The sequence below is a fragment of the Microtus ochrogaster genome, linkage group LG1 (assembly GCF_000317375.1).
Source record: "Microtus ochrogaster isolate Prairie Vole_2 linkage group LG1, MicOch1.0, whole genome shotgun sequence".
Classification (NCBI taxonomy): Eukaryota; Metazoa; Chordata; class Mammalia; order Rodentia; family Cricetidae; genus Microtus; species Microtus ochrogaster.
Genome location: NC_022027.1, coordinates 20767031 through 20780317, shown reverse-complemented (window position 1 = coordinate 20780317; position 13287 = coordinate 20767031). Strand labels below are relative to the sequence as shown.

At 45.1% G+C, this 13287-nt stretch overlaps 1 protein-coding gene across 1 annotated transcript in view; it reads left to right on the top strand.

Annotated features, from left to right (window-relative positions):
- Positions 1 to 13287, top strand: part of Rell1 (RELT like 1) — a 63395-nt gene that overhangs the window by 31077 nt on the left and 19031 nt on the right. Inside the window, exons 2-6 of the mRNA XM_005359247.3 lie at positions 1435 to 1662; positions 3437 to 3508; positions 8360 to 8417; positions 8818 to 9054; positions 11230 to 11377. Of these exons, the coding sequence (XP_005359304.1) occupies positions 1435 to 1662; positions 3437 to 3508; positions 8360 to 8417; positions 8818 to 9054; positions 11230 to 11365 (731 nt within the window). The 3' untranslated portion in view covers positions 11366 to 11377. The remainder of the gene's footprint in view (positions 1 to 1434; positions 1663 to 3436; positions 3509 to 8359; positions 8418 to 8817; positions 9055 to 11229; positions 11378 to 13287) is intronic.

Below are 13287 nucleotides of genomic sequence, written 5' to 3'. Positions count from 1 at the left end.
AACTACCACCCATCCATCTGTTCACCCTCCCGTCCGTCCGTCTGTCTGTCCATCCATCCATCCACCCATCCATCCATCTGTCCACCCTCCCGCCCGCCCATCCATCCATCCATCCATCCATCCATCCATCCATCCATCCATCCATCCATCCATCCATCCATCCTCCATCCACCTACCCATCCATCATTCATCCATCCACCCATCCATCTATCCATCCTCTCACCTGCCCATCCACCCATCTGCCCATCATCCATCCATTTATCCACCCGTATATCAGCAGCTTGTACAACAATTGTTAGTTGTGCTGCGGTTCTTTCTTCTCGTCTAGGGAGAGACTTCAGTCAGCCTTTGGAATGAGGGGCTCCTTTCCTCTCTATGGTCTCATTGTCCCCCCATCTACCCCACAGGTTTTCTCTGCAGTCTGTTTTTTCTCTTTCCTGGCCACTTGTCATGATGGTGCCCAGGATTTCTCTGTCTTAACTTTCCATACGCCACATGGCTCTTAGACTGTCTGCCTTTTCAGGTTGCCGCTGGGATAAGTCCATGGATAGATCTAAAAGTGAACATCATTTGTCCAAATCACACCTTCTCTACAGCTTCCTTTTTCTTGTGGACAGGCCCCTAGTGCTGTCATCTCTCAGTGCACATGAATTCCTTTTGTGTGCCCTGATCTGGATGCTACCCTGATGCTGCCTTACTAGCTCCTAGATGGGAATGGACTAGTGTCCTCGTCCCTCTTGTCCCGGCTCTCAGCTGCAGCTCTCCACACAGCAGACACGCAGTACGTGTTATTTAGATCAATGAATGAACACATGCACGGGCTTCTATTTTTATATTTGGCCAGAAATCTGAGGTCATCCCTGGGCCCCGCCCCTCTCTTCCTTGTGCTCTAACTATGTTAGTTCAGTAAATCCTTCTAGAACATAATGCACATGAGGACAAGATGTCTGTCTGTCTGGCTTGGTGTGATGCACTTGTGTCCCTGGGATGTGCCTGACAACAGGGTAAACATTTGCCTCTATAGATATACTTCCAGGATAACTGATTTCATCTTCGTAGAAAGATGTGCAGGAGTGGTAGGGAACTGCTTTCCTAAGAGGCAGAGAAATTTGGTTGTTAGATCCTTGTTCCTTGTCAGAGTGCTGCTGGAAGGTGGAGTTGGCATTCCGTAACTAAGTGCTAAGCTTGCATGCATGTTCTGTGGGGGGCCTTTACTAGAATCCTGTGCCTCCTACACCCTCTGTCGTAGAGACCTCATAGTTCAGGAGGTGGTTTTGGATTCGTTCCTCTCAGCCTGTGATCTTACCCTTTGTCCCCTGCAACAGGACCCCCAGACCTGTAGAGCCTGCAGCTTTTGGAGCACACAGCATTTAATGGACATGTCTCCCGAGGGTCGTCACAAGCTAACATCGCTGTGCATTTCCCTTTCTGCAGACAACACTGGCAGCCGTACGTTACACTCCCGAGCAGAGACCACGCCATCGTCACCCACCAACAATGCTGGGAACGGACACCCAGAATATATCGCATATGTGCTTGTTCCCGTGTTCTTCATCATGGGTCTCCTTGGTGTCCTCATCTGCCACTTGCTTAAGAAGAAAGGCTATCGGTGTACAACGGAGGCCGAGCAGGAAGTTGAAGAGGAAAAGGTGGAAAAGATAGGTAAATAACCTTTGCTTTTTTTTCCCAAATGGGTCGATGAACAGGTACTAGATAAAAAAATCTTCATTCATTGTTTTAAATGAGGAAAGTGTATTGTCTGTAGCAATTAGAGTTTGAACCCTTGCCTACATTTGCTGAATCCTTGTTGAATATTTACTTCAGCGCCTGTTGCCTTGGGCCTCTTATTCTCACTGTGTATATTTATTTCTAATTTTATTGACCTTGACTTTAATGAGGACAGTCTCCACCTTGAAGGGTTATTGTGAAATTTAGAGGCAAGGTGTTTTGGTGATTGGCACCTCTAGCCACTCATAAACCTTAATCCTTGCTGCTACTTACTGAGTAAGATTCTAATAAGAAAGGTAGGAACATGAAACGGGTCTCATCAGGTCTGTGGTGTTTGTGTTACAGGAGGAGGGGTCCTAGCTAAAATCTGTGTGAGTGGGTGTAGACATAGGGCAGTAGGAGGTGCGGCCAGGACGTTTCCATGTGAGTGTCAGGGCGGCTCAGCTTTCCCTGTGCACATACACTGATAGGTAGTGTTAGGGTAAACCCCACAGTGGCTGTTTTCCTTGCTGATACTCCTTTTCAGGCACGCCTTGGGAAGGTTTGCTGACGGGCCTAGTGTATCACTCTCTAGTCCACTCAGCCCCTCTGTGGCATCTTTGTGGAGAGGTGATATTTGGAGCTGGTCACCTGTGGAGCATACCCGCAGGGCCCGTGGGGGAAGGTTCCTCAGTCCTTGCCAGCCTGCCAGACTGTTGATTTTTCCGCCCTCGCTGACCTTTGAGGCTGAGGCACACTGGTGACCATGATGAGTCACCAGATCCATCCATCCATCCATCTGATTTTTCCGCCCTCGCTGACCTTTGAGGCTGAGGCACACTGGTGACCATGATGAGTCACCAGCAGCGAGTGAGCAAGCCAGCCGAGTGTTTGTCAACAGAGCAGAACCGGTGGAGGCTGGTTCAGCCAGCAGCTTCCACTTTGACTGTCCAAACATCCGTGGGCCATGGGAGAGAAGCTGCCCTTGGGGTGCAGAGGGCATTTTTGCAGGTCCAGGGGTGAGCCATTGCCCTGCTCCATGCATCTTCCTAAGGAGGATGCGGTGTCTCAGTCCAGTCTCTCTCTTCTGTCCTGCTAAATAAATTATACAGATCGGTTTCCAAGTGGATCTTTGTTCCCCCTCCTGCTGACTGTCACATGTACTGTTGGTACTGGGTTCTCAAAGTAAACTGAATTTGTAAACAAATAACTAGTACCCAAATTTAGGTATCTTGTTTAAGGGGAAAAAACGTGTTTTATAAACATGGGTGAATACTTACTAATTCAATTGAAAACAAGTCAGTAGACCAGCTTTAGATAGTAAGTCTGCAATTAGGTAAAACCCAAGGAAACGGTATTTCATTTCATTAGCCGCCTTCTTGTTTCCCCTGAGGGTTTAAGGTAATAAGGCGAAAAATGAGCAGTGGGGGCAGGTATAAATGCATTATGGTATTATCATACAAAATGAGTGGATGTTTGATCTTAAGGAGAGATTGATGGACAGCCCTGAGCCTTTTTCTTTTAATTTATAAATGTGCATTCTGCCAAGGAACTCAAACTGTGATACTGAGAAGGTGGGGGCTGAAGGACCAACGCCAGAGTCTCAGCACTGGGTGAGGATGCTTGGGCTTTCTGAAAGTTGTTCAGTGAGGTCTTGGGCTCTAAGACGGATGTCTACCTGACTTGGTGGTGACATTTGTAACACTGTCCTGTCTTTTTTCTCTTTTAGAGTTGAATGACAGTATAAATGAAAACAGTGATACTGTTGGACAAATTGTCCACTACATCATGAAAAATGAAGGTAGGAATATGTTCATGTTTCGGGGTGTTTCACTCTTATTAAAAATCTCCCTAGAGTCAGAATTTGAACGGCTTCTCGCTTTTATCTGAGCTCTGTAATACCTCAGCTTTTAGCACTGTACCAGGGGGAGTTTCCTTGGTGAGCGTTTGGCCTCAGCATCACGCAGAGCCAGCTCTCAAGTTGATAGCTTCTGGTCAAACTGCCTCACCATGGCTAGGCTGTGTGTCACATGACTTTGTAAAGCCTCAGTGTCCCTCTATAGAGTGAGAATCACACTCACTCGCTACGCTGTGCTGTGAAATAGCACACACAAAGTACTCCATGCCATAAGGGTTTACATTTTACCCCATTTCTGTTGGCCACACTTAAAAACCGTAATAAATATAAAACATAAAAATTACTGTTTCAAGGAACTGGGGAGATGGGTCAGTGGGTAAATGCTTGTTTCACGAACATGAGATATGATCTTGATCCCCAGCACCTGGGTAAGAAGTAGGGAGTGGCAGCAAGTTCCTGTAGCTCCAGTGCTGGGCAGATGGATACAGCAGGGTTGAGTGTACTGACCAGCCTGTTTAGCTAGTCATTGAGCTCCAGGTTCAGTGAGGGAACCAATAAGTGGGGAGTGATTGAGGAAGGCGCCCATGCATGTGTGGACATAGGCTCTCCCACATCACAATCCCCCCCCCCGCCCCCCCGCCCACACACACACTTTGACTAGTTTAACCATTTGGAAGCAGAGAATTGAGTAGCATCCATGTCCATTCTAAGTGTTACACAAGCATCATCACTGTTCCAGAACTTCCTCAAACCCTACACTGAAATATGTCCGCTGTCCTCCCTGTTCTCCCTCCCCAGCTGCTTATAAGCACTGCTATGCTTCCTTCCTCTATGGCTTATATCTTCTCGGAACCGCTTCAGCATTAGGACTGAAGCATTTTTTGTTTTGTTTTGTTTTTTCCATATTTTTTCTTGAGATAGGGTCTCATGTAGTCCAGACTGGCTTTGAACTCAGTATATAGCTAAGGATGGTCCTGAATCCCAGGTCATCCTTCCCCTACCTCCTAAATGCTGGGATTATAGACGTGTGCCACCATGCTCAGACTCACGAAATTTGTTTTAAGCCGACTTTTAAAGTGAAGAATTCAATTGTTATTAAATAAGTTAGGGTCATTGTTCTGAACGCTTTGGGGTTATCTTAATAGGATAATATTTTCTGTTGGTATAACTGAGTTTATTTAGATCACCACTCCAAAGGCTAGCGAATCTAAGCATGGGGCCAGCTTCTGCTTGGCCTCTGGAGAGGAGCTTCATCACTGCATTCTGACCTGGGGACATGACAAGACAGAGCAGTCATGTCAAAAAGAACTTGCCTTTATGACAAAGCCACTCCCTCAGTAATCCAGGAATCCAAGAACCCGTGAGTGGACCAATGTATTCATTAGGGCTGAGCCCGCCTGACCCAGTCACCCCGAGGCCCCACCTCCAAATGCCATCAGTATGACTTTGGGGGATAATGTTCGCATCACATGAATAAATTTTAGGACACACCCAAACCAGAGCAGATTCTCTCCTCTTAATAATTTTTAAGGTCTGTGGCACTCCTTTCCCTTTGCTACGGTATGTGCTTAGGTCAGCAAGTACCTCCTCTCTGCCGTCAGCCTCTTTCTGGGACACCCCCCCCCCCATATACTCTGCAGCAAGAGCGCCCACCTGGTCCAGCCTAAGGTTTTCACTTGTTTTCCAGCAGAGCTTTATGTCTTTGACTTAGATCTAGTAGTTTGCTGTGTGATCTCTTCTAACTCTGAATGCATCCGTGTAAAGTTGGCATGTACTCAGTTTACAGGTGAGGGAAGGGAGGCTCCGAGGGTCAGGCTCCAGTGGCTAGTGCCTTCTGTCTGGTTCCAACTACAGTGCCCCTTTCAACCAGATGATACTATTTTTCTCTTTCAGCTTTGATAGTTTGCAAAAAAAAAAAAAATCTAGATAACAAACTTAGAATTTTTTTTAGAATTTTTTTTAGAATAAGAACAGAAAAACAAGAATACTTGGATTTGGGTCTGTCTTCCCGAGGCTTCCCTTCAGGGCATAGGGTTTGGCAATGCTGAATTCAAGCACACTAGTTTATAACCTAGGATTTTTTCATGTTGACTCTGAGGCTAAAATTCTCTACTGTAAACAAGCACATTGTTATCCCAGCTTGTTTTCTGTTGTTAGCATAACTTCAAACTTTATTTCAACTTAGACTCCATTGTTATTTTCCAAAACAGACACTCTCTATGTTTGTAAATTATAGCAATACTTCAAACTTTCATAAGAAATTAAAAAGGAATAACAGGAAGCACAGTCTCTCCATTAACATTTTCCCACGTTGATATGCCCTATCTCATCAGTGTAGACTCAGATATGATCAGGTAGCTCATTATGAATAACAAAAGACACTCCTGTTTGACTCATGATGTTCACTCAGGAAATTCTCAGGGTGTTAAGAGCTCTCTGACACACCCACACACTGCATTTTCTCCCCAATGCCGAGTGTTGGAGTAACCCTAGTGCTGCTATCTCTTAATTTATCTTGCCCTATAGAGTCTAGCTGAGCAGTATTTTTGTGGTCATGCGGTTTTCACGCATTGTATAGAAGTTTGGAAGGCATTAATTAAGAACTAGTAAATAATTTGGCATTTTACTTACTAAGCATTCATCATTTGTAGGGAACTGTTTTCTCAGGTAAATTTAAACAGCTCTCTTTTGAATGCTTATCATTATAAATTCTATTACAGCCAGCATTGGCATCATTCCCTTTCTTGTTATTTTTTTCTCTTCTGTCAAAGGGCTGGAGAGGTGGCTCAGTGTTTTAAGAGCACTGCCTGCTCTTCCAGAGGACTCGGGTTTAATTCCCAGCATCCACATGGCAGCTAATAGCTGTTATTCCAATTCTAGGCAAAACACTAATGGACATTTAAAAAAAAAAAAAGCTAACGTTCTCTTCGTCAAGTTTGGTAAGCGATGGCAGAGTGCAAACTGGCCATTTACTGTGTATTTTATATAAGCCACATAGGAGACTACGTACCTCTGTTAGTTCACCTTGTTATTTCTAATGAAACGTACAGAGCTCGTGCTTCTCAAAGGAAGAGGGGTTGCTGTAGCTCGCAGTTTGGAGGATGGAAGTACTAGATCAGGCAGCCTCATTGATCTGACCCTGGTGAGGGTCCAGTTGGCTGGGTCACATCTTAGTGGATGGCAGCATGTTGGAAGCGTGGGTGAAAGGAAGAGAACACACGTTAGCCGGGAAGCCAGAGAGTGTCTCCCTCCTTGTGCAGGCCAAGCACAGCCTCTGCCGCTGAGCTACACCCGCAGACCTCTCGTTTTTATACCAACCCCTTCTTGAGGACTGAGGAGAGTACTTGACTTCTGAGGGCCGCGTCCCAGAACCTACTCACCTTCACTCACTGTTCAGAGGTTGGACACTTCCCCTAGAGCCACCTCCGCGTGACCAGTTTGCCGCCATCGTGCACCAAACTGGAGGGAGAATAGCATCAAAGTGTGTGTTGCCAAGGATAGCAGTTATAGAACTTACAGAAGCCATACTGGAGACCAAGCTCTCAACACAGAAATCTTTGGGAGATGAACTACATCCAAACCAAAGCAAACCCCAACTTATTACTTGGAAAAAAAATTATTTTCCTGGATCCTCATTAATAGTCAGAAGGAAAGATGACATATATCACAGGATTATGAAGTGTGTTTTGCATAGTTAGTGTGTCTTTTTTGTTGTATGGGTGGAGATATTATAATCTAATTTTAGTGCTTTTTAAAAAAAATAGCAAGCGCTTTTGGTTTTACATCAAAACTTGTATTTGGCAGTGCTTTTACACAGCCTCAGTTGTGAAGGGCAAAAAGTCCTTTTTTAGGAAAGGGTGACATGTGTGAGTATTTCTATAAAACATGCTCCTTCCCTATGGGTTTCTAAAAGGGGCAGTGAGCTTTTTTGCTTCCCAAGGTAGTGAAAGTCAGGGCTCATGGAGCAGCCCCAAATGAAACAAAACAGAACAAGCCCTTCACTCTCTCTGATATGTAAGGCAGCAGATATGCCTGCCATAGGTTCTAAGTGGATATGAATCTCTGGCATTGGATGGTCATGAAAGGATGGGGAGGGAACAGAAATGGGGCGGGGCTCAAAGGAAGTCAGACTGTGAAGCACACAGAGCGTGCGCACCCTCACCTCTCAACCCTTCCAGCATCAGCTGGAATAGAGGTAGTTGTCCTCTGGGAATGTCATTTGAGTGTAAAATGTTACATTGGCTCACATGGTAAATAGTAATTCTTTTTATTCCTTCCTCTCTGGAGAATTTATTGTGGTAAGTTGTGAGAACAGTGTTTTAGAAATTCATGGAAAGGTTAGGAGTTGGTAATAGCTTTTGGGCCCTGGCAGTTAAAGAGCCGAAAGACACTTGACAGCGGCTTTGGCTGACCACCGTGTAAGAAGTAGGAATGTAGGGCGTGGGTGTGGGTCAGGCCTAAGCGCTTAGGTTCAGTTTGCTTTTGTTGACAACTCACGGACTTGGAATTTTAAAGAGTGAACATTGTAAGTCGAAATTAAGATTTCCTATGTCACATGAATTTGAGTTATTTGTCCTGACTGAGGGGCTTCTGTAGTCCAAGAGGAAAGCAAAGGCAGTTGGCCAAGTGGAAAGCAAACATTCCCCTTTCTTCATCCGGGACCCTGGAGTGTCCTTGGGGCCCTGGGAACTCCTCTGTGAACGGAAGGAAGGCCTGAGGTGTTCACCGACAGCTTTCCTAGCATGGTGACTGTGGTTACTCACCTCAGTTAATTCTCCTTCTTTTTCTCTTCAGCGAATGCAGATATTTTGAAAGCCATGGTCGCTGACAACAGCGTGGGTGATGTTGAAAGGTGAGTCTCTCTTCCTACGGGTGGAGACGGTTTTTGTTTGTTCAGGTTGATGCCATTGGCGTTCCGCTCAGCTAGAGCTGGCCTCTAGCCTTGGGTAGCGTTGACACTGGAGGTCAAACAAGTCTTGGCTGAGAGTAATGGCTGGTACAAGGTGGAGTGTTAGACAGAATCCTCCATCTCTGCTCACTTGGTGACTTGAGCTCTACTTAGCCTTCAAAGTGTGACAACCTAAATGTCAGTGTTCCTTGGGAGGCCATTGCCCTGCGCCTGGGGTTCACAGGAGTCGGTCCAGAACCACTAGGTGTTGAGGGCGAGAGCCAGGGATTAGAAGATAAAGAAGACCGGGATTCCTTCTAAGCATTTTTACCTTTTTCCTTCTTTTTTTCCTCCTCACCTTTAGCCCTGTGACCCCTAGCACTCCAGGGAGCCCACCTGTGAGTCCTGGACCCTTGTCACCAGGGGGCACCCCAGGGAAGCATGTCTGTGGCCACCATCTGCATACCGTGGGAGGTGCTGTTGAACGGGACGTTTGCCAGCGCTGTAGGCACAAGCGATGGCACTTCGTAAGACCTACCACCAAGTCCAAAGAAGGCCGGCCACGGCGACAAGGGGAGGTCACTGTCCTCTCTGTCGGCAGGTAAGGTATCCTGATGCTGCTTCTGTGCAACCTGGTTGCTATGGTTATAGGTTTATACTTAGCTTTTCCTTTGAGGGTAAGTTCTCATGAACCTGGCTTCTTAGATGTGCCCTGGTCTGAACCATGAATGTTCCTGACAGACCGGACAGTTACTGATAGCTCATATAGAACATGTGTTAATTAAAGTGAGTAATTAATTACTTTCTGTAATAGCCGGAGCCCAGACTCTCAGCTGTGTCCAAAACAAGTGTCTCTTTCTCTTGAGAGAATCTAAAGCAGGTGATCAGGTCAGTGTGTGGCTCTTTACACAGCTATACAGGGCCCCAGCCCCTTCCACTCCTGACTCTGTGGGTTCGTAAACAGAGAGCGTTGCAGCAGTTGCTATGAAGGGGTTCTGAGTGACACCAGCCTGAGGGCGGTAGGTGCACTCCTGACTCTGCAGGTTCGTAAACAGAGAGAGTTGTAGCAGTTGCTATGAAGGGGTTCTGAGTGAAACCAGATGCCGTTTGACTCACATGCCACTGCCTCCAGTTGGTCACTTGCCTTCACCAAAGTGTCAGGCAATCAGGAAATGTCATGCTGCCTGCTGTACGTCAAGACTACAGAAAGACAGATTTGGTCCAGAACTTTCTAGTTTCTGCCACTGAAGATCCACACCAGTAGCAGTGGTCACTTTCTTTGAGGTCCACCTCTGCTGTGTCTTGGGGGCCTCGGTTTTAGAGCATAATTTCCTTGTGATCCACATGTGCTGTGAAGATGCTGCTATTTGATGGACAGCTTAGTGAGACTTGACATGAGCAGGCCTGTTGGGGACACTTGTGCAATTTAAGAGCTTATACAGGAAGTTCCTTGCCTGGGAATGTGTCACATGAGAAAGGTTACCTGTGCAGGAGTCAGACAAGGTAAGTGCCGAGTTTAAATTAGGACAAATCTCGAGGAAGACATGCCTGGACTCATTGTATCTACCCTGATCCAGTCCTGGCATGCTTGTTTATAGGCTGTTATGTCACAGCGTGCCTCAGTTTCCCCCTGCACAGAATGGTATGGCAATCCCACCCTCATCTCTCAGGGCTTCTGTCAAAGCTAAAAATGGTGACTCTGGTAAAGATTTTAGAATGATTTGGGGCTCATAAGCATCCAAGGAACATTGGCAGTTTTAGAAATTGTTATTGTCATTTTGATTTGGTTGAGTCTTGTCCTGTGTTAACAGCAACCACAAGGCTGAGAACTGTATGCCATTCAGAGCAGGGCAGTCCAGCTCAGGACCAGACTTCCTAAGAGTTCATGCTAAGAGACACAGCCATGGCATTTTATGCATGCAGTGAACGAGAACCTGAAGCTTTCTGGACGAAGCACTTTCTGTCTTCTCTTTGAAAATCCACTATGCATTTTTTTTTTAGGGCTTAGAATCCATCCCCCTCTTAGCTGTTGGCTATGCTGGGTATTTAATCATTACAGCTGGTTTTCAGAGTGTTTGCTTAAGACTCTCAGTTTGACAGGGCAGAGTCTCTACTTTCTAGACGCTTCCTCTTGGTGGCTGGTGATCTCATTTTACACAAAGAAGGAAATTTTTATTTTAGATCATTTTAAAGGCGATTAGGACCATAACTATATAAATGTTGTTATTGGAAACTGGGGATTTGATAATACCATTCTAGAAAAGCACATAGAGTAGATTACCCCAACTTTTCTCCATGAAATTCTCTTCTTTAACTTCTTTGTCATCTTCAATATTGAGTGAAGATTAACCCAAATTTGGCTTTGAAAAGCAGAAGCAACTTAGTGAAGCCACCACTGGGCTCCTCTGCCTGGCAGGTGTGTATCTGCTGGGAGTGGTTATGCAGTGACCATCTTGATTATGTCCATCTGCGCTGTAAGCCGCTTTTCCTGTACCCCAGGGTTCTGTGGTTAATACCCATGTCACTTTTGGAAACCACAGTTCTCAAGCTAAGTGTTTTCTAATGTGCTTTCCATGCTCCGTGAATTATCAGAGGTGGTTGCACAGGGGTCTGCGGGGGAGTGTGCCCCTCTTGGCCGGTGGGTGTTTTGTTGCTGTTCTCCCTTTAGGCTGTTTATTTGGTGTCCTTCATACAAGTGATTTTTTTTTTTTTTAAATCATAGTCCCTGTTTAATGGAGAAGCAAAACCCCATTGCATCTCCCCTTTCCCTCCCTAGGTTTAGAGTTACAAAAGTGGAACACAAGGCAAACCAGAAGGAGCGGAGAAGTTTGATGTCTGTCAGTGGGACTGAGAGTGTCAATGGGGATGTGCCTGTGACACCTGTGAAGAGGGACCGAAGTGGCACGGAGTAGCCGGAGTAGCAGGTGAGCTGTGGGTTTGGGGACATTGGGGCTGGAGTGTGGGAGATTAGGGAGGAGGCATGGCGAACCCTTCTGGGGTCTGTGGCCACAGAGGAATGACATTTGGGAGGGAATTGTTGCAAGGGGAGAGGCTGCTTGGTCATTCCCGGCTGCTCAGCCCCGAAATAATCACACAGAAACTATATTAATTAAATCACTCTTTGGCCCACTAGTCTAGCTTTTTATTGGCTAACTCTTACATATTAATTTAACCCATTTCTATAATCTGTTCATCACCATGAGGTCATGGTCTACCAGCAAAGTTTCAGCACATCTGTCTCCGGCAGCTCCATGGCTTTTCTCTCTCTGCCTTCCTTCTCCCAGCATTCAGTCCAGTTTTCCCCACCTACCTAAGTTCTGCCCTATTAACAGGCCACGGCAGTTTCTTTATTCATTAACCAATAAAAGCAACACATAGACAAAAGGACCTTCCACACCATTTCCCCTTTTCTGTTTAAACAAAAAGGAAGGCTTTAACTTTAAGATAGTAAAATTACATTTAACAAAAGTTATCAAGTAAGAGTTACAGTTATAATATTAATATTTACTTTATCTTTTATCATAACTAAGGAAAACTATATTATTACTATCTATTCTTCAACTCCATCAAAGACTCCAGAAGGATATAATATTCCCTAAGTAAACAGTAAGTGCATTGTGAGCAACTTCCAAAACTCTAGAATTGACAGAGACACCTCACTGCTTGGACAGTGACCCAAAGTTTTTCTGTACCATTGGGGCACCATCTTCAGCCTACAGGCCCATAGTATCCAGCAGACTTTTCCATGAAGCAGGAAATTTCAAAGACAGCCTATATTGGCAGTTTGCTAGTCACTTTCTTCTGTATCCCGTAGACTGTCTCACAGACTCTTTCATGAAACAGGAACCCCAAAGGATCATCTCACCTTTAGGCAAGCTCAGCAGTCATCTCTCTTTGGGTCCTACATGTCCAGTTAAGCGGTCCAGGCAAGAGCAATTTCTTGCCCAAATAGCTAACCAACTCATAAGGAGCCTCTTCAAGGCCCATCTTCCTCTTGAAATAGCTTGTGCTGCCAGGAGCAGATGTGTCTTATTGTCATGAAAAGCTCTAAGTTATTAAAACATTTTAAAAGCCATATTCTGAAGGTTTCTGAAAGATTTGAAGAATACCTATCCAAAATATATCTCTATACATCTTGAAAATCTAACATGGCTACAAGCTTGACTGTTATGGATGAGTATCTATTAACTTGTATTTCTTAATTATACACTGCATATTTAAATGAGATACACAAACACAATACCTTAATCAAGGTCAGAAATACATATACATATAACAAAATTGACCTTAAATTTGTATCAGTAAACCAAGATACATACCAATGCAAATTATCCGTCTCTATAGCATATCCCCTTTTAAATGTAAACAAATAATTATAAACAATATTTGGGTACATGGGTGTAGTTCTGTCCATACTGCTTCCTGTTGTTCGGGGGTGCTGTTAATCAGGTCTTTCATGGTGTATTCTGTGTGCTAGGTTCACCTCAGTCAGCAGTTAGGCAAAGTAATTTTTTGAGGGTGTTCAAGGGGACCTTTCAGGGGCCACTTGTTCCATTAAACTATACCAGTCTGGAAGCAATCCATAGGTTCTCATCCTCTGTGGAAACAAGAGAAGAACTGTTGTAATATGAGCGGCGGGGCTGCATCCCCAGCACCCCGGTCGCCTGCCCGGCTAGCTTATGCCTGAAATAACAACACACAAATTGTATTCATTTACACACTGCTTGGCTCTTTAGCTCTAGCCCTTCCTGGCTAATTCTGATATCCCGATCAACCCATCTCTAATAATCTGCTGTAGCCCACAAGGTGGCTTACCAGGGAGATTCTAGCCTAT